Genomic DNA, 25,756 nt, shown 5'->3' on the forward strand with positions numbered 1-25,756 from the left:
CCACCTCGTCATAAAGTATATGTATCAACTGGTGATGTAGCTTTTTGTAATGATTAATGGACTTATACATACTTCAATTTACCTGAAGAAAAATCAATGAAATTATTAAAATAAGAAACATAAAACATAAATATGAATGTATATTAAATGTAATGACAAGACCCTTTTTAATCATCATCGCCCAAATGAAAGACAAGATGAGGTTTGATAATAACAAGATATGACAGCACAAGATAAAACAAAAATGTTAAATGAAAAGGATCTAAGAGAAAGTTTCAAGAAAAAGACATAACAAACAATACAAGAACAGGACCCAACAAAACAAGGTGAACCAAAGCTGTACAAGGCAAACAGAATGTAAAGGAGGAGTCCCAGGAAATATCAAGAACTTGTGACAGTAGTTGACCTACTACCCAGAAAGGTAATGTCCTGAGAATCGTGATAAAGATTTATTACAAGGAAGGAAATGATTTTTTATGAACTTTAGAAAACTTTAAAGATGTTCGTATAATCAGTTTCACATTTGGTGGATAAAACATCTACATGTAAATGTATACTTAATTCTTCCCCAGGTCTTATCAACACAATATAAAAATATCAAGAGCCATGACCACTTAAGCTGAAGTTACCATAATTCATTTAATCAACTCACAAACAAGAAATAATTTCACATCTTGCAAGGGAACTGTCGGCATGCAATACATGATCATTTATCAAAACAATTATACTTATTGTAATACGGTATTAACAATATTTTCATTGCAATATCGGACTAAAGTATCTTTTCTATGATGTAAAAAAAACATGAAATGTGACAAATTATTGTAGTAGTCACGATTTCATGGCAATTTAGCATAAATGTAAGATATTCAACTTAGTTTAGTACAAATTTATGAACAGATGAGCGAGTTGTTCATTGCCATGGGCATGGGGAATTTAAAAAATGGTGAAAAGCATAGGCTTGCTGACTACTTCTACAAAAATTGTAGATACCAACATTCCTTGATTGCCAATTACACCAAACCCCTAGACGGGAATACAATATATATGGCAGGAATATTAGTTTTAAAAATTGCTTTGTGATGTTAGTCAAGACCTGAGCAGACTGCGGACATTCTTTGACATCTCCATCACTGCTCATGCATATCCAAAAGTTGTGTGATTGCCTTTTTAAGTCTTTGCTTCCTATGGGGTACATTGATGCAACATCTTTTTTTTTGCATTGTAAGCATATCTCAGTATAAAATTATACGAAACCTCCACATGCCAAATTTGACACAAGTTGGTTAGTAGTATCCCAAGGAGTGGCCAAACGGAAACCTAATGTAATATACCCTATTTACATCAATCTGACGGTTCAGTACTGTTTGAAACCAGGCCAATTTACAATAAGGCTAAATAGGTATTTATATGGCCACATCTTGGCCCCACCCTCCTCCCCAAAAATATGGTTGATGTATAATTTTCATCATGTTTAACTGAGATATGATATCAAATCAGCTGCACGGGCTTTGTATGCATATGAAATATCACACGCAAGTTTGAAGTGCATATGCTTTGTTTTGTTGCTGAAGTTTTGCACAAACTTTAAAGAGCACCAATGGCTCATTTTAGTACACATCATTAGCTTGAACATATTTTTATAAGTAGAAAAACACCTTAAATACACATAACATGATAATTTTAATGAATGGCATGATTCCTCTTGGATAAAATTATTGCAATATTTATAAGTTGAATACAATACTGTGTGGGTGATTCTAAGAACATACGTATTAATACATTTTCTCTAAACTCTATCAAATATTTTGTCTTCCCTGAAAATTGAGCAGTTAATCTTCATCTGATTCACACACTATTAATTTGGTCATCACTAGCACTTCATCTGTAGAAAATTCACACACTTATATAGGTAATATATTGTTTACTCATATATCATTCTATCAAAGCCATTTTGTAAACAAAACAACTTAAAAAAAAACATGTCTTTAACAGAAAAAAAGGTCATCTATACCAGCCCTGATCTATACTACCTAGATCGAACTTTGCTAAGCTTATTTTTCTAACAGAAAAAAAGGTCATCTATACCAGCCCTGATCTAAACTACCTAGATCGAACTTTGCTAAGCTTATTTTTCTAACTGAAAAAAAAAATAAATACATACCTTACGAACAAGAATTACTATTCAGTAGCAATACTTAAAGATGAAAAAAGTGCAAAATATACAGATAAGGAAAAAAAAATCTAATGCTCTACTTCGAACAATGTATAGCCTAAAGCAATCACTGACTGATCAGATGCTGAAATCGCTATTTCGCCCTTAAACTATGACTCATTCACTTTATTTCATTACATAACATTGTTTACTTGCTTATCAATGATGTATCATATGAAGCGTTGCCTCGGTTTCAAGGGGCATACATCCCATAATCATAAAGGAAGGAGTCAGAGACAAAAGAGGATAAAGAACATAAGACAATTAATTTTTACAACAACAGAAATGATGATGGGATCGTATCCCTGTCTGAACTAGTTTTGGAATGTATAGTAGAATCTTCCATCATACACGTACCACTGCAAGTTGTATAGTCTATTTCTTCTTCAGCATAGATGTGATCTTTCTGACTTTGCCGTTGCTGTTCTTGTTTGACGCTTCAGTTGATCTCTTTTCTGAGATTGGGAACAGAGATATGGTATACAGACAGAGACAATGAGAGAAGAGAAAGAGAGAGAGAGAGAAAGGGAAAGAGAGGGAGAAAGAAAGAGAGAAGAAAAAGAAGAAAAGGGTGAAACAGAGGGAGACAGACAGAGAGGGAATGAGGGCATGCGATAAATAAAAAGAAAAAAAAACAACAACAAATATTTAGATTGATATAGAGTGCAAAGAAGAAAAGAGAGATAGTAAGTTCAAGTATTAAAAGAAAATGAAAATTCTTTCAACTTGAATATTATTGAAAATCATTTGCTCATGCTATTTCAAATGATGATAATCTAAGCTTTGGAGGATGTGCTTTAACGATCAAAAACTTACACATCCCCTGTAAATGAATCCTTTCGTTACTATAATGGAATGAATCAAACATTTTAAGTAAAAAATATTCATACAAGAAAAATGAATATTCTAAACATTTCACACACCCAGTTGGTTCTAAATAGATACAATTTCCTACTTTAAAAAAGACCAGTAACAGTGAACATTTCATGAAACAAATAGCCAATGGTTTTTGACTGACAAATTTGCTCTCAGCTAATCAGAAGCAAGGATTTCAGTAGCTTATAACAGACAGGTCCTTACCTGGTGATTTCCCTGGCTGGCAAGCTCTCGCATCCTTCATCCTCCCGATGTTTCTCTTTGAGACGACGCTGTGGTCAACGATCGGTCGTGGGTAGTCCCTCCCAATGATACACCCTGCCGCCTCCTGCACGCTGCGTGGAGCGGTCCAAGGCTCGTAGATGTACTTGGCAGGAAAATTCTTCAGGATTGGGATGTATTTCCTTGAAAGAATTAATAAACATGACATATCAGTTCCCCTAGATCAAACTGGTGGAGCTTTTCAATTATGAAAGTATAGAATTTGAACTGAATTAAATTGAATTGCATAAGAAAAGTCTTCCCACACCTATTAAGTAACTTCTTGGTCCATCTTACAAAAAGTTACGGTTGATCCGTTCAACCTCCATTCTACGGAAGTCCATCATTGTGACAATATTTTCTACAAGAAATTTGAAGTTTCCTCTGTAAACAAAGAGAAGCACACTGAATTTTCAAGAAAACAATGAATGTATGAACATACATCATAGTTAGATAATAATTTGAACAGATGCATAATAGCTGTTGATGTTGCTGGCTTTCCATAGATGTGGTTGATTGGATCAATCGCAACTCTTTGAAAGACGGACGGGGCCCTGCATGTGTAAACATCAAATACTCCCCAAATGCTAAAAAGAGCCCGGGAAATTCGAAAGGAGCCTCGGAAAATCCCCATTTACTGCCAGGTCAAAGCTTATCCAATAGGGCAGATTTAGACAGAGGGTTAAGAAAAGTAGCCCCCGAAAAGGCCTGTGTCTGATATCATGTGTATTTCAGAAACTGAGCAACAAGCGAGGAAAGCCTAATCGCTCAAGCCCGGGTCAATGAGTCATCTCGCACTGAAAGTGCAGATTGGCGCATCAGCATGCTTATAAATAATTAGTCACAAGGCCTTGTCAAAAGGCTATGCATGAGTGTGCACACATTAAAAGCAATTAGACAAAGGTAATAGAAGACACAATAAGTTCAGCCCGTGTTTTATTAGACTATTTGAAAAGTAGTCCAATGCATGTACACCACGGACAGTGAAACCGGTCTATGGTGACCATCCAAGGGAAACAGAAAATGTGACCTTCATAGACAGGTGACAGCAATAGACAGGTTCTTATACCCACAATCTGCCTCAATGCCATCAGTTTAAGTGGTCACAAAAGGCAGATGGCTGCTATAGACAGGTGGCCAATAACACAGATTCAACTGTAAATTATATAAAGCTATGGTTCTACCTGATGTAGTCTCCGTTCTGATCCGTCTTTTTGCCAAACACAATGGGGCTGTAGACCCGGTAGTATTGGTGGAAGAAGGCACTTGATGACAGCCACATCCAGTTAGCTGCATTGAGGCTATAGTCAGCATCCAATAGCAACTCATCAAATACCTGTACGAGGAGATTATATCACTGATAGATTGCTTGATTGATGGGTTGACTTATTAATTTAATTTCCTATAATAAAATACATTCAAACAATAAAAACTTCAAAATTGAATAAATGATATTATCCATGCCTATCTGAATGTAAAATAAAGTAATTGGGTATTAAAATGGGAGAAATATGGGATAAACCAAATAGCTATGAAGATCATAAAGGGGTTATCCCAGTCCATCTTCATGAATATTGTACAAGCAATTATATAGTTCATATCACAGAAAACTTGAGAGGATAGGAGGGATGGAGAGAGGAAGGGGCAAAGACACAGGTTGAAGTGAGAGAGAGAGAGGGGGGGGGGGGAGATAGAGAGAGGGGGAGCAAGATAGAGTGAGGAAAAGAAAGGAGAGACAACATTGGAAGAAAGATCTGATATATAATAAATATATTCAGAGAAACTGAGAATGTGGGGGGAAAAAAGGTATAATAAGCCTATTCGCAAAGGAGAATCATAAAGTAGAACTATCCAGGCTTTAGTGTATCTTTTCAACTCCTTACAATGACCCAATTTCACATAAAATAGATGAATTCTTATCTTTAATTACTAAGTAATGAAAATGAATTAATATTTGCTACTCATATATACATGTATGTCACTATTACATAGTTCTAACAGCATTATGTGACCAAAAAGAACTTTAACCAAAATTAACACTTCTACTGATCACATTTTCATCTGATAATCTCTAAAAGAATCTTCATCACTAACGCATGGATGAAAAGACTGACCTCTTGACCCTTGACCCAGCTTTGCCAGAGGTCACCCCTGGTGAGGAAGCAAGCAGCAGAATGTCTGGCAAGGTGATGGATCCAGCCTTCGGTCTTCAGTTGGGTCATGATGGCATCAATGTAGGGGTAACCAGTGCGCCCCTACAGGAAGTGAAGAAAAAGAACAATAGTCAAAATAATACAGTGCTTTTGTTGGAGGATACAAAGCGCAACTGACATTTAATACCCGGTTTTAGCTCGAGGTGCCGCTTCTTCAACAGCACTCACTGCTTACATGGAATTATTCCTGCCAGGTATCCATTGACCTAACCTGGATAGAGTGCAGCACAATTTGGATACATTTCTTGCTGGAGAAAAAATGCAACGGCAGGGGTTTGAACCCATGACCTTCTCCAGGTGGCAAATCAAACTTAGATGTTAAAATAACTTGTGATCATAAGTTTGAAGTTTTGACATGCATTGTAAGAGAATAGTGGTATTATTGGCTTTCCCTAGTTAAACCACAAGTTTAGACCAAACTTGAATTAAACCTGAGATAAAGATACAGGCAGATCAATCAAGATCTTTGATGATGTATGAGCAATCAACCTTGATTTTAAAACCCTTCTTCAACATCATTGCCCAATGGAACTACACCAACTAGGCCCTAACTGAGGAGGCGCGATAGCTCAGTCGGTAGAGCGGGGGATTCGTATTCCGGTGACCCGGGTTCGATTCACACTTGGTGCGCTATTGCCCTTTGGTAAGGCATTAATCCTCATTACCAGGTCCTTCGGAGAGGACCTTAAGCCGTCGGTCCTCTGCTTGCTTGCTTACAAGCATTCATGCTTTCTTAGCAATCAGGTAAAAATCCCAACCAATCAACCAATGGCAGTGTTATATCATTTGTAATTTTGATATGGAATGATTTAGGTACCTCCTTCCAGGCGGCCAGGAATTCTGGATTATCATCCCAAGGAACTTGAATACAGATTGGATTCTCCTCCATCTGGTGGAAGTTGGGCGTTCCCGCGGCAACGGTGTAGAAGAACTCCCTCCAGATCAGCTGGCCCATCAGGGAAACGGGAGGCTTGGTGCAGTTGGTCTGTTGTAAGAATAAATGAGCGAACATTTTTTTTTAACCTTAATGATCAAACAATTGGTATGTAAAACAATGATCATCAAATAAATCACAATGCTTTTAATGGTATAAAACACAAGAAAAATACAAAAAAAAACTTAGCAGTACATGAAAAGAGGGTTAAAACAGTTATCTACATCAAGGATGCAGTCAATAAAGTTGTTCAACAGGGGTCGATCTTTTATTGTGCAATCCTTCAATGTACCTCTGGAGATAACATATATAAGTCCTCTTTAACAGAGATGAGCGAAAGCACATTAAATGAACAACTGTAGACTAGAAATTAATTACATGCACATTATCGGGAAAAAAGTAACAAAAAGAGGGAATTCATGACATTTAGTCACTATTACCTGTTAACAGATAAATGAAAGCAGTCCCATTAACACTGATTTCATGTCTGTAAACCTGAGGTTTATTGTCATATCATCATACATGTAGATCTAAATCTGGTACAATTAGATAAACTGAACTGTGATATCAAGAATTCTAAGCTGAAAAACAATCACACTCAGAAGACAGCCAACACAGATGTGGGACAGTGTATTCACATTGCTTGGAAAAAGACTCGACATTTTGATGGAATACCATGATTATTTTACTTATTTCTCAGCAATAACACAATTTCTTCCAGAATCCTTTGGCACAGATATTCACTCATACATACTGACACTTGAGTGGTCATTTTATTGGATTCTATACAAACTCATTTTGAAATCGTTGCCAAAACTGGTGCATATATATACATACCTGTAAGTCAGGCATTTTGCACAGAAAGTTGGTGGTTTTAAGGGAAGCCGAATTATTTATCTTGATACAAAGAATTCATATATATTTATTAAATTCAAATTTAACAAACTTCTTTTTATTAGGGAAGTCTATTTGTGCCGCAGCTTACTTGGGCTAATTGGTTTAAATACACATATCTTCCAAAAAAAAAACGATTAAATTGATGCAATCAATGCTTAAGGGAGTGATGCAAGAAAATTCTTGCAATAAATTGCATAAATCTAGAGCAATTCCATAATTTATCTATTCTCCTTGTTGCGAGGTGCATCAGCATTCAGGTCATACGATTGATTTTGGGACCAAACCTAGACTTGCAATTGATCATGGGTTTCTTGCAATGACCCATAAGAAGTATCAGTCTCACCTTCTGTGCATAAACCTCTTTGATTGCATAAAAGAACTTCCTCGGTGAAAGGCAGCCAAATTTCAGGTACGGACTAAGAACGGTTGTGCTTGGTTCTAAGGAGTTCGGGCTTGTCTTTGGTTTTTCAAAGCCGCACACCCATGACTGTAAGAAAAAAAAAGCATCATTGTAATTATTACCCCCTTTTTACTATCAAAGTAGATGGTCCAAGGTCTATGGAAAATTTGCGTTATACTGTTATCAAATTTATTCAGTGGGTTAATCCGTTAATTGCATTATACCGATTTTATAAGATTGGCAACAATCCTTATTCTCGACTAATTTTCACACTTAAAAAAAATGATAACATTATTATTATTATTATTTGTTTGGCGTCCCTGTGCCTGGGAGGCGAAAAGCGAACTGAATCACTATGACCCGCAGGTCTCTCCTCCCGATATAACTGATTGGGGGGAATGCAGGTGGACCACTACACCGGGGTTTCCCCCTACTCTTATACGAATAGTGCAGTGGGTTCTTAACGTGCAAAGGTGGTGACTCTCCTCTACACGGGGCCTCCATTGTACGTCCTATCCGAGGGACATGAATCAAAGTGAATGATTATACAACAGCAAAACTGAAAATTTTCACAGCAAGAATTTTGTTGATTCATGGCATTGCCAATTCATAGTAAGTAATTATTACATGTGTGAACTTAAAATGGCTTTTAATCAGGAACACCACCATGTACTCCACTGGAAATGGTATCATTTTCGTGAGATAAATGATTTTGTCATCTGTCTCATCCTAGGCTATATTCCATGTACAATACCTAGCATTGAGGATAAAGAAAAACTGCAAAAATGTTTCCTAATATAAAGGAGAAACTAGGTACATGTGAAGTACATCTACATGTACCAGAGACGCCAAATTTAAAGACCACCTACATGTATGCATGATATTTTCTGTGACTTGGCGTGAGGTCACAGGCATTATGAATAATGTATATGGGGATAGGCTGTGAGACAGAGATTTGCGGGGATGCGCAAGGGTCCCAAATGTGGTAGTCTCACGCCTAAAGCGTGAGACTTGGTTTGTCTGGGCTCCACCTTTATACAAAGAGTTATGGTTGATCCGAGCAACCACAACTATGGAAAGCTAACAAAGTCAACATCTGAAATACATACTTGTTCAAAATATTTTTCGAGATATGCTGTACATTCATTATTTTCTTGAAAATTATGTGTGCTTCTCTTTGTTTGCAAAGGATATTGTGCAAAGTTCATGAAGAAAATATCATGAAATTGATACATTTCCCTATATATATATCTAGACCGGTGTGTTGGCTCAGTTGGTAGAGCGTCCGTCTCACAACCGGGAAGTCGGGGGTTCAAACCCTGGCCGCGTCAGACCAAAAGATGTTAAAAGATGGGAGTTGCTGCTACCCTGTTTGGCGTTCATCGATTAAAGGGATAGAGCCTCGTCGATCTGGCGCTGCACAGCGGCGGCCGGGCCCACGATCAATTGGGCAAAGCAAATTTTTGTAGTACTTCATTACATGTCTATTTCGAACAATAAATTATGGATTTTTGGATTTTTATGGATATATATAATTGAGGTTGGTTGGATCAATCGCAACTCTTTGTAAGACAGGGACCCGATCTACGGATGAACAAACCACAATTCATCACCCAGCGCACATACCTTCCTGGCAAGGTGAAGCTCCATGCGTTGGAGACCCTCGGTCTCCCCTCCAGGGTACAGACGAGGTCCAAGACCTGTAGCGTCTAGGCCCAGGTCCTCCAGGCTTGGTACTCCATATACGCTATCATGGTCGGGTTTGACAGGGGTTGCGACTTCTGAAACCAAATCAAAAGAGTTACATAGGAATTTACAAAAATTGCTTTGAATGGTACTTTGTTAAATAAATCACTAATAAATCTATATGTATATCTACTCTAAAATATTACAATATTTGTTTTTATTGAGTTATTTGTAGCATATCTTGACCATGGTGTATCAGTATGACGGAATTAAGGACTTAAGTTTATAATAAAACAAATATAAATCAATGCTAACTCATCTCACACCCAAAATCTACAGGTGTATGACAATTCTTTTTGTTTGTTTACAACAATGATTTAATTTCTTCCAAACAAGAAATTTTTGTCCTCCAAGTGTGTTGAAACATTGCTTCGGCAATCCTGTATATGTCACCTGATACAATACCAGTCGTGGTAACGATCTCAAAATGAGTTCGAACAGAATCCAATGAAATTACCACCAAAGTGTCTGTATGTATGAACAAAAAATATGTGCCAAATGGCTCTAGAAGATGCGTAATTGCTGAGAAATGAGCAAAATAAGCACTGAATTTCATCAAATGTCAGGTATTCTTTGAAGAAATATTAATACACTGTCTCACATATGCTTTTCTGTGTTAGTGATTATCAGAATTATCGAGTTTGAGCTATTAAAGATTTCATGATTTTACAAAGACGCTTGAATTAATGTATAAGATTTAGATGTATGATATTTTGACAATTAACCTTGATTTAAAAGACTTTCTCATGAAATGATTGTTTGCTACAACTACTGTCTTTTACCTTTAACTATGAGAAAGTCTTTTCTAGAATCATTGCTGAGATCTTAATTGCATTCAATCAACTTTGAATGTCCTTGGTCTTTGATTTTGCAGAATCACACCCCCCCCCCATATACACCCCATAGCATTTCATAATGGCATTTTGAAAGATATTTATTTCTCTTATCGCCAAAAATCACTGAAAGAAACCATTACTAACTGAATGGCAGGAAAATTTGAGAAGCGATAAGTGTCAAATGTTTGTTTGCACTGTAATGCTTCTTGAACTCACTGACATCCTTGCCATATTCAAATGGCAAAGAAAGCTATTGCAATCCATTGTCTATCATTTTCAGACTTTAGGATTTCAATGCCAAATGTGATGATATACTGATCATCAAATTAATGATATAAGAGCTGTCGCATCTGGCTAATCATAGTTAACCACAACTTTAGACAATGGTTAAAAAAAGTTTAATTGGACTTTAAAATACAGTCTAAGTTCTTTGAAAACTGTGTTTCAATGGTAAAAAAGTGCCAAATGCAAGTATCACCCTCCACATTTTTGTTACCTGTGAAGTTAGAAATCTGTGGGGCTAGTTCCGGAACTGCAGGTGCTCCGATCTCAGACAGCAGGCCGACCATCCTCTGGTATGTCATGGGTGGTTTGTTCTTGTTGGCTTTGATTGTTCTGTTTGGTTTAAAAATCACAGTTTGAAATAAATGAGCATCAATTGCCCTCCCCCCAAAACAAAAACGCAGAGAGAGAAAGAGCTCTGTATGTTACCATACTAAAACGGTTTGTCTTTCACTTGTGCATCAAATGAAAAGAAGATAATAATCTAACATTTTTGTGGATTTAGTATTTCATGAAGCAAAGAAATATTAGATAAAATTGAGAGTCCCACTTAGAAAAAGGTCTGACACTCCAAAAGGAAAGCCACTAAAATAATATTACAAGCATGTAATGAATATTTATGGTTTGGGAAAAAAATATCTTGTCATAACAAAACTGGGCATCGACCTGGACCTTTATATTCGAATATGAATATTACTAAAAAACCACATGGCAGCCAAAAGCTGAATTGGGTGAAATTATTGAAAAAGAACATACCTCTCGGTGTCATAGAGCGTATGGGAGACTTTGGTGACAACTTCAACACCACTTTTCTTGGCCAGTTCTATCACTTCCTGGTCGCGCTGGCGTGCATAGGGCTCGGTGTCAACGTCAAAGGTCAGACGGGTCACGTTCCATTTCTTGAAGAGCTCGGGGAACACTGTTGTAGGGTTTCCACGAACGACAAACAACCTGTAAGTATAGATGTTTAGGTTGAAGTTGGGCACTAATTTTCGAAAAATCATATAAATGCCAGTTGTGGTAATGATTTAAAAAATGAGTTCATACAGAAGTCAACCACCCAAGTGCCTGTTTGTGAAAAAAAAATGCCAAAGGATATATTCTGGAAGAAGTTGTGTAAAATTTTGTTTAAAAATCATCAAAACAAGCATTAAATTTGAGCACAGTACAAGTATGTCAAGTATTTTTCCAAGTAACAAATATACTGTCCCACATGTGCATATCTGTGTTGCTGATCTTCAGTGTGATCGGTTGTTGCTGTCAGCTATCACGATTTCACAAAGTACAGTTCATGTATTAAACTCTTCCAGATCTAGATCTATGAGTATGATGGTATAATGACAATTAACCTTGGTTTTACAGACTTTTTCATGAAATCAGTGTTCCAGCAAATACTTTCATTAATCTTTAAAGCATGCATGCATACAGGCATATTCTGAGTGGGATTAAAAAATGTGCATGACATGACATTTGCTCAGGACTGTAATGATTGTTCCTTTTGAAGATATGGAGTTAGGGATGTGAAAGGGTTTCTATGTTAGGTTTAGAGTTGGGTTCAGGGTAGGGTATAACATCCAGGGTTATAGCTAGCCATTTGAATAGTGTGTCAAATTTATAGCAGAGTAATTGTGGCAAACCTCATGGAACCATTTTTGTCATCATGCACTCACCGGGATCCCAAAGCCCTGAAGCTGTTGTCAAGGTCCTGGAGAGCTTCCAGGAGGAAGCGCCACCTGTTGATGCCAACCTTGCCGGACTCGAGGAAGCTCGGATCTAGGATGAAGACCGGCCGGAAGACCTTTGTGCCCTGGATGGCCGTCAAGAGGGCGGGGTTGTCATGGATGCGAAGACCCTTACGGAACCAATGGATGGTGCTATTGTACGGCATCTCTGTATCAATTAAAAAATTCAACATAAAAGTACAGGTATTTTTGCCTGTTAAAAACGTTACTAATGGGGCCACAGAAGTATTTTGACTTAAAAGAAATTCTACTAAGATATGGTACAATTTTTTTTTTCATAGACTGGTTTAATTGGTTGGACAACTCGGGGAAGTTTTCATAGACTGGTCTAATTGGTTGGACAACTCAGGGAAGTTTACCAACTGATAAAGGAAAAAGTTCATTACATGAACGCACAATACATATATAGGCAGTGCAAACGCACACTGTAACAGCAACAATGGTGATAACAAGACTATAATAGACATGATAGTCTTTTTACTTCAATTAAATTTGGGCGACGCTTAGATGACCTCATAACCTAGAATCACAAACATGAATCATGACTCAAAAGATGAATGAAAATAGCGGTAACTGCAGAATCAGGGTTTTTAGTTGACCCTCTCTCCAACACTGTTTCTCCCTCCCTTCACACCTATCCAGTGTGCATCGTAGTGCGCAGTCTGACTCTGACCCAGGAATTGTGTCAACTTCAACACCGGTTTACTTGCAAAAGTTATAGTCTATTTTCAATACATGTATACGACTATTGTGAGAAGTGAAGCAAAACTGAAGAATACAACTGGCAGCATGCAGTATGGCACAAACACTGAAGTAGCCTGACACAATGAGTTCATAGAATCACGATTTAAATCACACTTTATACGTTTATTCGACCTTTATCGAAGATGATTCTACAGAAACATTTTTCCAAAAGCCCCTTTTAGGAGTTTCATTTTGGTAATTTGAAACAAGTTTACTTTTGGCTAACCGCAACCATGATTCAGCAGAAACGTCTTTATAAACGTTATTTATATCATGATTCCACGGTAAAAAAGTGGTGCATAAACGCACCTTTCTTCTGAATCCCTTATCATACATGTATGCTGGATGACCTTCTCCCCTAAACATACCCCTACCAGGAAATTCCCTGAACCATACTGTTAACAAACTTGTTAACAAGTACCTTTTATGTCCTTTGTAAGTGATTTGTAACATAACATTCCTGGATCTTTGTTAATGGTCTTAAAAATAAATAAGAGATTTAGTAAGTTATACATGTACACTTGCCTTTTTATACCACACTTCTTACTAATTCCTCTGAGAAAATTACTAAAGGCTCACTATTCTTGATATTGAAGGCATGCATAGTAATCACTTGATATTATTTTTGTTAATTATACTTTATTATTGTTGGATGTCTATGTTCTTACAATCAATATAAACCATACAAATTTTCATATCTACAAATTACTAAATATTTCAACATCTACTACTACATGTAGCAAGACAAAATTTCCTGACATTCTCTTGCTTGAAATGCTTATAAATTATAAGATTTTGAGAGCACCTCTCAGTCATAAATAAAATACATGTATTGTTATGTAGTATGTAGTTAACTTCCTGTTATCCTTTCAGTCATTCATCCATCACTTGTTTACAAAGTCCCCCAATGTCATCTAAGAATCCCCGAACCCCCCAAGACCATTTAACTCCTAAACCTTGACCATAAAATGACCAACCCTCAGTGACGTCAGGTTACTTCATGGAAGAAGTATGACTCACACTTCCAGCCCCAGTCACTCGCACAGAGAATCACCACACCCCTTATACCAGAGAAAGTTTGATAGACAGTTACCTGTAGACCAATCAGATCGAATTTAGAGATCACTCCCACCTTAAATTGTTACACCCCCAAAACTAATGATATAAATAATACTTCTTGATTATTGGAGAGAGAAGAGAATACCAACGATAGAATACTAGACCCACAAGAATCCTGACTGACTGACTTCAAGACTTAGATGTCCATCCAGTATTAATTTAACTTCACTTCGAATCTTAATCTTATACTTCCAAATTATTTTATATTCATCGTCTTCTATTATATCTGAATCTTCATGTACTTCGAACTGTAGCTGAATATTGATGATTAAATACTTTGTGATTTGAACTGCATACCTTTCTCCAAAGTTTCCTTATTACGCTTCCCTTCAATAATCACCGATCCCATCCCAACATAACAGTATCTTTGTACCAAATGGGATTCAAGTTCAGCGTTGGTTTTGGTGCTCATGTTGAAAGAGCAAGAATTGCTGAGCCAACCACCAAAACCTAGTTAAACTTAAAGGAAAATACCAATATCACATTTTCCATTCAAGAGCTCATTATGTCATGTCTCTGCCGATAGTATGAACTTTACATGAGAAGTGTTCACGATAATGAAAATCAAATTGCAGTAGGATGGGGGGGGGGGGAGGGTCGGGTGTTCAGACACTTTAAAATTTTGATTTTTTTTTTTTTTCAGATTGCACCAAACTTTAAAAATAAATTCAATGTAGAGACAAGCACTAATTTTATGTACATGTATCATGTAAACACTTCCCTTAATCTTGATTGTATACTGTGTGAACACAGCCTCTACTATAACAATAGACATTCCCCTCTCTTGGATACAAGATGTTAATGTCAATGCATCCCTTTGTATTATGTTAGCTTTAAGCTGCTGCATTGGGCAATTTATATGGTTCTATTATAACATCATGCCTTGCTCACCCATGCTTGGCAGTAACTCCTAGTAAGGCATAGGGTATAAATAGGAGACAGTTTTTAGTTAGGTTAGTTGTTATGAGTTGTTATTGAGTGTGCATGGATCCACCGCTGAAAGCGTACCGGCCTGAGGAAGCACCATACCACGGCAGCTACACTACAGCTAGGACCCAGAGCGCTCTGCAACGACCTCTTTGACTTCAACTTCCTGAGCATTCCAGGCCTTCGTCGACTTCGAGATCCATATCTTAAGGTTAGATTTATAGTGCATAAGTTATCATAGTTTACAGTATAAGTTTATAGGCCACGATACAATATCAACATGAGTTGCAACTTTTTTTAAATATAGTTTTGCCCTCTATAATAATGTCTAAGACTTTGCCCTAACAATTGATTCAATTTTACCGTTTGAAATGGCTGTTTAAAATTGATTGTCCGGAGCAACCAAATCAAATGGTGTTAAACTTAAGTTAAAACTTAAGTCTTAAATTTGGAGTTGTCAATTTGTAAGGACATCAAACTTCTATTTGTTATATATATTTTATTTTGTATATTAATTGAAATTGTCAATAAAAACTACACAATACAAAAAAAAACAATAGAAATCGAAGCTTTTGGTCTAATCGTACAAAAAGGGATCGATAGGGGTACTAAAGTAAACCTTCCTTCCTTCCTGGTTTTCTCCCTCCGCTGCTTTTGGAGATCAGCCCTATGAAGGCAATAGTATCCATAATAAATAATCATCCAGGGTTAAGAGTAGACAGGACAAGTCGTGAAGACATGGTTCATGCAGTTTAATTATGGTTATATCATGTACCGGTATATGCAGGTTCTGAGCATGTATCAATAGATTTCAATCGACACATATGAAGTTTATAGATAAAAAATAATGTCTTAAGAAGCAGGCAGTCTTTGATAGAGACTGGTGGATCAGATACAGGAGGAAGAAGCACAACACAAGTCGTCTACCGAGGAGACTAGTACTACTAGTGAGTACTACTAGTACTAGGGCGTGAAACAGGCCCAAAAGTCAAAACGAACAACAACAACAACAACAACACAAGTGAACAGAGTAGGGTTTGCTGAGTTATAAGAAGAGATCACATCTGGGTAGTCTTTCAGAGATTCATTGAGTAAGGAAATAAACTCAAAGCGAATTGAGTTGGAATGAGGACATGTGGGCTTGTGGCGATAAAGTGTTCTACCGCACCTGGCTCTGGCGCCGTGCTGGGTTCCTAGACTTCCTAGACCTAGGCTCTGCCGCGCCGCCGGCAGCGAGCGTGAGCAAACTCAGCTAGATTCTACCGACAGTGCAGTCCGTCGAGCTCAGCTCAGCGGCGCGGCTCGATGAAAATTGCGATCAGTGCGCGTAAATGGATACCATTAACATATCAATGAGGTGATGAAAATGGCACAATAATATTCTGGTATTTTCCACTTAATTCAACTATAACTACAAATTACTTTACCTTAATTTTGCTGGCTGAAATAAAAATAAATCACACCGATGATGTTGAACGATAGGTAGACTTCACGTGTTCGTATGTTTGCGCGTTTGTAATTGTTTATTACCTGAAGTTAGATCTAGTCTATTTACAATGAAAAAAATGATTGGCATATGATATCTATGGAATAATTTCAACGATCTGAATCCGCTGCTATGGATTTTTTAATTTCTAATTTTAAATTTAAGTATAGAAATATGAAAAAAGAGATCGATTTGTCTAGAATGGATATCAAAATTTGACTAAATCTGCTATTCTATTTTTAAAGAAAACGTCGAATTCTTTAATAAGCCTAGCTTTATGTAAGGGGAAGCCCTCAGCATGACGTAATAAAGGCTGGCCTGGGGAAAAATACCTGGGAGTGTTCGACTGGCGGAACCGAGGCATGATGGGAGGTGGCGTGGTGGTAGTGGGGGTGGAGGGGATCCCCCCCCCCCCCCCCCACAATAAGGCAAATAAAAAAAAATATTTATATTTTCTAAAAAAAATAAATAATAAAAAAAAGAGTAAGGACTCGGAAGCAAAGGAATTGTAAAATATCGTTTTTTTATGGGGAGCGGTTTATCAATTCATGAAAGCATTTTTTTTACCAGGCAGCTACGATAGTAAAATAATGTTTCTCAGACAATAACAATCACGTAAATGTTGATCTATAAAACAAAAGGAAATCCCAAAACGTGATGAGAGATGTGATCAAATAATGATAAACAGTCCCGTGGATGGGCCCTGCCCTATCTGTAAACGCGTCCCGACGGCCCTGCTGCATTGCATTACACATATTTGTTCAAAAGAGTACCGAAGTGTGACGTCATCAATTTTCACATTTTTTGCATATCTTCATTTTGGTAGAACATTATGATGAAAAACACCCACAACCAGAATTTGGTGGGAATTGGTCCATGCGGCACCATCAAGATATGACCTTATGAATACATTAGCCCTATTGGAGTCATTAATAGCCTATATGGCCCCGTCTCATTACAAAGAGCTACTATTGATCCGATAATTCACAACTATGGACGGCCAGCAATCTCAACATCTAAAATGCAATATTTTAAACATATATTTAGATAATAATGTATAGCAATTCATTCATCATTCTCTTGGATATTCAATGCGATTCTCTTTGTTTAATAGTGAAGTGATTGTGCAAATTTCATGTAGAAAAAAATGGTATGGATGGATTTCCATAGGCCTACAGTTGAGATTGTTTGGGTCAATCGCAACACTTTGTAAGACGGGAACCTGACCGGAAAAATATTGACTGTTCCTAATTAACAGGCGTCATATAGGCCTATTATTTTTTTATTATTTATTTATTATCAAAGTAAGGCCTATGCCTATTATGCCCTCATCCTTCCTCCACCCAGTACACCTCCCTCTCTCTCTCTTTCCACACCCCCTCCTCTCTCTCTCCGTCTCTTCCTATCTCTCTCACAAATAATGAGACCGGCTACTTACCTCCAGGTTGAACCTGAGGGACAAACACCTCCCTATCCGAGGGACCGTAGTACCACACGTCACGGAAGAACTGCGGCAGTACCGACACGATGTTATCACCTAGCCCCAACAACATCGAGGACACACTCCAAGGGCTGTTCTCGTAGTAGGGGACGTCAACGGGCCCGTATTCGTTGAAGGCGCGCTCGTAGACATCGTCCCAGAAATCGACACTGGAATCGGCTTCGAGGACATCCGATGTGTCAATGACCGGGGTCGGGTCTGTGGTTGGTGGGGGCGTGGTCGATGGGATCGGGGCGAAGAGCCGGTCCCATGGCCAAGCACCTTGTGCCTAATTTCAAATAGTGTGTAAAGAACGATTTTTCATTTAGCCATGCCCGAAAAGTGCCCTATTTTTTTCATCGATTTGCTAATTTTCTTTACTTGTTCATCTTCCTCGGTATAGGCTCACCATTGTAGTAGCCCTACCCTGCAGAGAATATATTTAAATTGACCGATCCAGTATATGGAGTGGTATAGCCGCAAGAAGTAGCTATTTTGAATTTTCTTTGGTGCCATTGATAGACTGAGCCTTACACAAGAGCTGAGCCATTTGAAACCTAAAGATGTATAATCATGGTAGGCCTAAATAATGAAAACTTGAACAATAATCGTGCTTCTAATCACAAAATAATGTCAATTGTCATTATAGGCCTATCGACCGAAGCACTTAAAGCGACGATTAAACCGTAAGGGACAAATACGGATACAAAGCAGTGTTTCTTGAAAAGGTGCTTGCAAAAGAAGCTGCCACTAAAACTTAATAAGCGTCTCCCCAATGTTCTGTCAGAGTTAAAGCGTGCAAGATAACCTCAGAAAATTACGATATTAAGAACAAACTAAAAAGAATTAATAAATGTATAAAAGCCAATATATAAAAACCATTTGTGAGTATATCATTTTGACCACCTTAAACGTAGGTCCCTGGGAACGACTTTTTCTTTACTGGGGAGTTGGGGTACTGAATATACTGATGTAAATTTGACAACCAAATTTGCTCAAAACAATCTATGATCACGAAATATGATCAAACGGAGCTAGATGTAGATCATACCCCAAATATATAAATACACAGAAGAAAGACACACATCCTTTGTAGAAGTAAAGGTAAACCGATATAAGGTGGTATGAATAAAAAAAAAGGGGGAGGGGGACGATGAATAAGTTCTGCTTACCTGAACGGCTAGCAGGGCGACAACGCAGCAGACAAGATGAACCTTCATGGCGGTATTACCAATCAAAGAATGATATTTTCAAGTCTTCCGATCGGCCTATATAACCACCCAAAGCAGACGACGAAACTCAAGATATATTGTTTGCTTTCACGATCAAGATGTCAACAAAACCATTAGTTCATCAGATGAACTAATGGTTTTGTTGACATCTTCTCATGATCCTGATCAACGAACTCAATAACTTCTTACTCAATGATAAGAAAGGCGCTGATTTATCTGAAACGGCACGTGAAGAATTGAATAATTGGTTCGATTCTCCTTTTCGGTGTTTTTGAAAGACTCACGAAACATGACATGTGACTACAACAGGACTCAAGTAGCATCTTGAACATGGGCCTTCGACCGCGGCCTTTATGATGAAGGACTTGTAAATCATTACCAAAATTTACTGGGGGCGGAATAATAAGAGGGGGGGGGGGGACTTCTGGTGTGAAAGGAGAACTAAAAAAGCACAAAATAAAAACATGCAGGTTAAACAAAAATATACCGAAATGGAAGCGACAAGGGGAGCGTGAAAAGGGAGGGAGCAAGGAGTGAGATGGTGGGAAAGAGAGAGAGAAAAATTCAAATTTTACTAGATTACCATGATTTGATTACTACTTCTCCTATTACCCCCACCACCCCCCCCCCCCCAAAAAAAAAGCCCTTTTTATTCTCTCGTCTCTCAAAGATATAGATTTGCCCGATGAAATAGGAGTAATAAGATTTTGGGTAAATAATTAAATTTAAGCAATAAGTGCCCTTCAATTTTTTGTAGACCCACGGTCTAACCTTAGCTACAAAATTGGTCATTGGGATCATTGTTGGATAACGGAAGCTTACTCAATTTAAACATTTTACATAATTATTAATCAACAAAATTTCGAAAATGTTTGGTGGACAGCAAACATGTTGGTATACGATATTAGAAATAAGTATAAATCACCAGTCAATTCAAGAGCGACCTAAAAGGAAAAGAAGGAAAGAGAGAAAGAAAGAAATAAAGAAAGAAAGAAAGAAAGAAAAGAAAGAAAGAAAGAAAGAAAGAAAGAAAGGAAGACAGCAAGAAAGAAAGAAAATAAACAGAGAAAAGAGAAAGAAAAAAAAAGAGAAAGAAAAAAAGAAATAAATAAATAAAGAAGGAAAGGGAGAGAGAAAGAGAAAGAAAGTGGACGAAGAAGAGTTTCTGTATACTTTAATAATCTTTATGTTTGTATTTTCCAGAACGTTATTTCACCATCATGACAAAAATAAATATAATGATAATAATATTACTGCACGAGAAAGCAAGCAACCCCCCAAACACACATACACACATACACATACGCGCATATATATATAAATATATATTTATATATATATATATATATATATATATATATATATATATATATATATAAACAATGTCAAGCAAAAAAAAACTAGTGCAATATTTATGTTTCTCCAAATATAAACATTCAATACGAAATTTGTCACATGTACAGGCAGGGTTTTGATTATATATGTAGTTAATCTTACCACCGTCATTATCCTCACGTTTCAGCTCCAACAAATTGTGTTTATTTTTCAGAGAAGCATAGTTAATGTTTTATTCCTTATACAAGCACACGTGTTTTCAAAAATATATTTAGGTAGGTGACTTTGATGATTATGTCCAAGTTTAATCATTTTACACAAGACGGCCTGTTTTTTATTATTATTATTCATTCAAGGGGGGAGATAACGGATGTAAAGGTGGTAGAATTGTAGTGCACAGGGGCGAATCGAGGATTTTCCAAGGGGTGGACATTTTTGTCAGAAAAAATATGAGTTCTTCAATCTCGAAGGAATGTAACTTATGTCGCGAAAATGTTATAAGTACGAAAATGGTCTTTGCTTGCATGCGTATAAACGACATTTTCCAATACGAATATTAATTTTTATTAATGTTAATGGAGGGGGGGGGGCACGGGTCTGAGGTGTCTCCTCCCCCTAGAGCTGCCACTTTGCAATAATTTCATCTCTGCAAGGTTTTCAAGGTTTAAAATAAATGTAATGCAATTCAGTATATAACATAAACTCATAATCATCATTCTTCTTCTACTCCTTCATTTATGCACAGTTTACTATACTATGTATTTTTCATCTTAAAAGTTTGTTAATATGCATGCATTAAAAAAGCCATTGAAAACAACTTTTCTATGCATGCACACACCGACAGAACCACTGTATAATCTTAAACCTTGAATATACTACTACTACTACTACTACTACTACTACTACTACTACTACTGCTACTACTACTACTACTACTACCAGAGGCGTCGATCCTGGGGGGGGGGGGCAGGGGGGGCGATCGCCCCACCAATGAAAATATTGGGGGGGGGGGCAAACATATCATTTTGCCCCCCAATAATTCCGGATATGCATTAAAAAAAAAACAAGATTGTAATGTTCAGCAAGCGAGATTGAGATACACAACTCGTTCTTTATTTAAAATCGTGCTCAAAATGTCCGCTTTTCAGATTGGAATATAAAAATTTTCAGCTCGCGCTTCGCGCTCGCATCATTTCTGTAGCAAAAACCCATACTTTTCATGATTAAATTGGTGAATGTAAATGTCCCATTTTCAGTTCTAAGCCTCAAAAGAACTGCTTCAATTTGCAATCATCTTTTCTTGGATATATAGCTTGTTCTTTATCAAAAACGTCCAGTAAACTGTCATTTTTTCAGATCGAAATATCAAAATTTTCAGCTCGCGCTTCGCGCTCGCATCTATTCTCTTTTAGATACAAATCTTAATCATTGGTACCAAAAATGCTTAAAATATCAAGTTTTCAGCTCAGAATATAAAGAAATTTGAGCTCACTCTCGGCACTCGTACTATCTGTGTAGTGAGATACGTGTCTGTGTCTCATGAGTCATACATATATATAGATATATACATATATATATATATATATATATATATGTGTGTGTGTGTGTGTATATATAATATATATATATATATGTATGTGTGTGTGTGTGTGTGTGTGTGTGTGTGTGGGTGGGTGTTTTGTACGATCGAGCGCCTTTGGAACGTTAATGATTTCGCCCCCCCAATCTGAAAAATGGATCGACGCCCCTGACTACTACTACTACTACTACTACTACTACTACTACTACTACAACTGCTGCTACTACTACTACTACTACTACTACTACTACTACTATACTACTACTACTTCTACTACTACTACTATACTACTACTACTAGTACTACTACTACTACTATTTCTACTACTGCTTCTACTACTACTACTACCACTACTACTATACTACTACTACTACTACTACTACTACTACTACTACTACTACTCTTTCTACTACTGCTACTACTACTACTACTATTTCTACTGCTACTACTACTACTACTACTACTACTATTATCATAATTCTTCTTTTTATTATTATTACTATTATTGTTGTTATTATTATCAATATTATCAATATTATTACAATCATCTATGTCATCATTATCATTTCTTTAATCATTAAGAAAATATCAAGACGAATCTGTTTTTTTTCTCCAAAATATTTATTTTTTGTGTTGTAGCAGGTTGCTCTAAGCGACCGATTGTTTCTCGTCCTCTATGGAATATTGCACATGTTAGATTGGGGGAGATTAAAAAAAATGTATAAAATGGTAAAGGGTTTCACTACAAAATGAAGGTCATTTTGGTTACATTTTTCATTTTTTCACATCTTCTAACATACCTGGGGGGTGCTGACTACATAATACACGCAGCACCCCAAAATAAATTGTGGGGGTGTGTTACACCCACAAATGTAATAATCGCCCACAAATGTAATAACGCCCACAAATGTAATAACACTTTACCCACAAATGTAATAACGCCCACAAATGTAATAACAATTTACCCACAAATGTAATAATTTTGATCGCCCACAAATGTAATAATGACTTTACCCACAAATGTAATAAATTTGAAGGGATTTTTGGCGAATCCGTTCTAAACTGAACTCCTATAAGGACCTATAGCAATACGTTCATATAGCACAAAAGTGCAGTCTTTTTTCAGACCCGGTTGACAAAGAAAGTATAATATAATCCAAAGTCTTTTCTTCCAGACCCGGTTGTTTCAATAATTATAATATAAGTTCAAAGTCTTTTTTCCAGACCAAGTTGTTTAAAACATTATAATATAAGTCCAAAGTCTTTTTTTCCAGACCCGGTTGTTTCAAAAGTTATAATATAAGTTCAAAGTCTTTTTTCCAGACCTGGTTGTTTAAAAAATTATAATATAAGTTCAAAGTCTCTTTTTCTAGACCTGGTTGTTTAAAAAATTATAATATAAGTCCAAAGTCTTTTTTCCTGACCCGGTTATTTCAAAAATTATATTATAAGTCCAAACTAAGATATGATAATGATATTCCAGCCGAAAAAAATGAGAATCGAGCTTAGTCTTTTCCAGATCCAGTTAATTAAAACTGGTGGAATTAGTGTCTTTGTTGTTGTTTTCACTTATACGGTGCATATTGTGAATTTATGCGCTAAGAGTAAATTGAGAATCAAGCATAGTCTTTTCTCCAGACCCGGTAACTAAAAACTAAAACCCTATAGTAATGTGTTCGTATAGCACAAATGTGCAGTCTTTTTTCCAGACCCGGTTGTTAAAAAAATTATACTGTAAGTTCAAAGTCTTTTTTCCAGACCCGGTTGTTTCAAAAATTATAATATAATTTCAAAGTCTTTTTTCCAGATCCGGTTGCTTCAAATATTATAATATAAGTCCAAACTAAAACAACAAAACAAAGACTTATGGTGTAGTTTTTGCTCCAGACTCAGTTATTTCAAAATAGGAAATTATAAGAAACAATAAAAACAAACAAACTATATCAACAAAGACCCCACAATATCATTCATGTAGAATAACGTTGTTGTTATTGTTATCTTGGGTTTTAAGGTGCGTATCATTCAGATATGAATATTTACGCCTATGATTAATTTGTCGTTTTCGTGGTACGCCTTATCACAGGGTTTTAATAGTTTAGAAGATGCTGGGGTTAAGTTTTAAGATTAAAGTTTCACTTAATTTGTATTTTTCAGAGAACTGGGTGTGGGGTAAAGACAACACTCTAAACCCAATCATTTTAACTGGGCTTAATTTTGAAACTTGGTCTTAGTTTTTTTTTTCAATATTTCTTTATTTTTTAAATAACCGGGTCTAGACAAAAGACTACGCATAATACTCGTGTTATTCCACAGGAATAAGAATATGACAAAGTCTTGTGTTTTTAAGACTGTTTGAATTATTCTTAAATGACTTGGTCTGGAATAAAGACAACGCTCTAAACATGTGCTTTTCTACATGGTCTTAATTTGGAGGATTGTTGGTTCTTAGATTCGTTGTTGGGGTTGGGTTTTATTGCTTTTTTATTCTTGAAATAACTGTGTCTGGAGGAAAGTCTACAATCGATCTTTATGTTATTCCACAGTAATTAGATTATTGGGTATTCGTTTTAGAATATTAGTAAAAACTATCTTTTTTTCAAATAAAAACCAAGTCTGGAGAAAGGATGTTTGCTTTACCCATGCATTATTACAATGTTTTGTAGGGGTCTTAGTATTATTTAAAAAAAATCTGGGTGCGGGGTAAATACATATTTTTACACCCAGTTACACCCAGTAAGGGTGTAACTTTTGAAGATTGGTCTTAGATTTGAACTGTTGAAGTTTTTTTAATTCATTTTTTTTAATGACCGGGTCTGGAGAAAAGAGTACGTTTTAAAACTTGTGTTATTCCAGAAGAATAAGAATATGATGTAGTCTTACGTTAGAAGATTTTTTTTGGTAAATTTTTTAATGATTATGTCTGGAATAAAGACAATGCTCTAAACCTCTTTTTAAAACAGGTTCTTAGGTTGAAGGATTGTTTGGTCTTAGATTTGGAGTTTTCTTATTATTACTGTTAGCGTTATTGAAAAAAATAATAACCGGGTCTGGCTGAAAGACTATGCTATATGTCCATGTTATCCAGCATTAATTAGATTATGGGGTCTTTATACTGTTTTTGTTGTTATTTATAATTTTCGAATAATTGGGTTTGGAGAAAAGACTAAGCTCGATTTTCATTTTTATTCCACTGGAATATCGTTATGGTATCTTTAATAGTTTGGACTTATATTATACTTTTTGAAATAACTGGGTCTGGAAAAAAGACTTTGGACTTATGTTGTAATGATTGAAACAACCGGGTCTGGAAAAAGAGTTTGGACTTATATTATAATTTTTGAAACAACCGGGTCTTGAAAAAAGACTTAATTTAGACTTAAGTCATAAATATTTAGTTAAACAGGTCTGGAAAAAAGACTTTGCACTTTTGTGCTATATAAACGCATTACTAT

General features: G+C 36.4%; 1 protein-coding gene across 5 annotated transcripts; it reads right to left on the reverse strand.

The window, feature by feature from the left end:
• Nucleotides 1-620: 620 nt before the first annotated feature.
• On the reverse strand, nt 621-19,688 carry LOC129277725 (cryptochrome-2-like). 5 transcript variants are annotated; one of them, XR_010295931.1, is made up of 14 exons: nt 19,580-19,688; nt 19,331-19,474; nt 18,117-18,447; nt 12,331-12,550; nt 11,417-11,611; nt 10,875-10,993; nt 9,423-9,577; nt 7,740-7,883; nt 6,383-6,550; nt 5,467-5,607; nt 4,537-4,688; nt 3,296-3,495; nt 2,108-2,670; nt 621-2,033 (listed from the first exon to the last, which is right to left on the reverse strand). XR_010295931.1 is itself a non-coding variant. In XM_064110673.1 (12 exons), the coding sequence occupies exons 1-12, from the start codon at nt 19,376-19,378 to the stop codon at nt 2,591-2,593; spliced, it is 1,953 nt and encodes a 650-aa protein (XP_063966743.1). In that variant the 5' UTR covers nt 19,379-19,439; the 3' UTR covers nt 621-2,590. The 5 variants fall into 5 exon arrangements, 2 of the variants coding, with proteins under 2 accessions (XP_063966743.1, XP_063966744.1); XR_010295932.1 differs by lacking the exons at nt 18,117-18,447; nt 19,331-19,474; nt 19,580-19,688 and adding an exon at nt 16,620-16,713; XR_010295933.1 differs by lacking the exons at nt 18,117-18,447; nt 19,331-19,474; nt 19,580-19,688 and adding an exon at nt 15,978-16,453 and having other exon boundaries at nt 12,331-12,595.
• Between the last annotated feature and the right edge of the window lie 6,068 nt (nt 19,689-25,756).

The sequence above is a fragment of the Lytechinus pictus genome, chromosome 15, assembly GCF_037042905.1.
Source record: "Lytechinus pictus isolate F3 Inbred chromosome 15, Lp3.0, whole genome shotgun sequence".
Classification (NCBI taxonomy): Eukaryota; Metazoa; Echinodermata; class Echinoidea; order Temnopleuroida; family Toxopneustidae; genus Lytechinus; species Lytechinus pictus.

Excerpts from the sequence above, each read along its gene's own strand:
- LOC129277725 (XM_064110673.1), bottom strand. The coding sequence starts at position 19,378 with ATGAAGGTTCATCTTGTCTGCTGCGTTGTCGCCCTGCTAGCCGTTCAG. Across the intron at positions 18,448-19,330 it reads TCGCCCTGCTAGCCGTTCAG|GCACAAGGTGCTTGGCCATG; the intron begins GTAAGCAGAACT and ends ATTTGAAATTAG. Across the intron at positions 10,994-11,416 it reads ACGCTCTATGACACCGAGAG|AACAATCAAAGCCAACAAGA; the intron begins GTATGTTCTTTT and ends TAAACCAAACAG.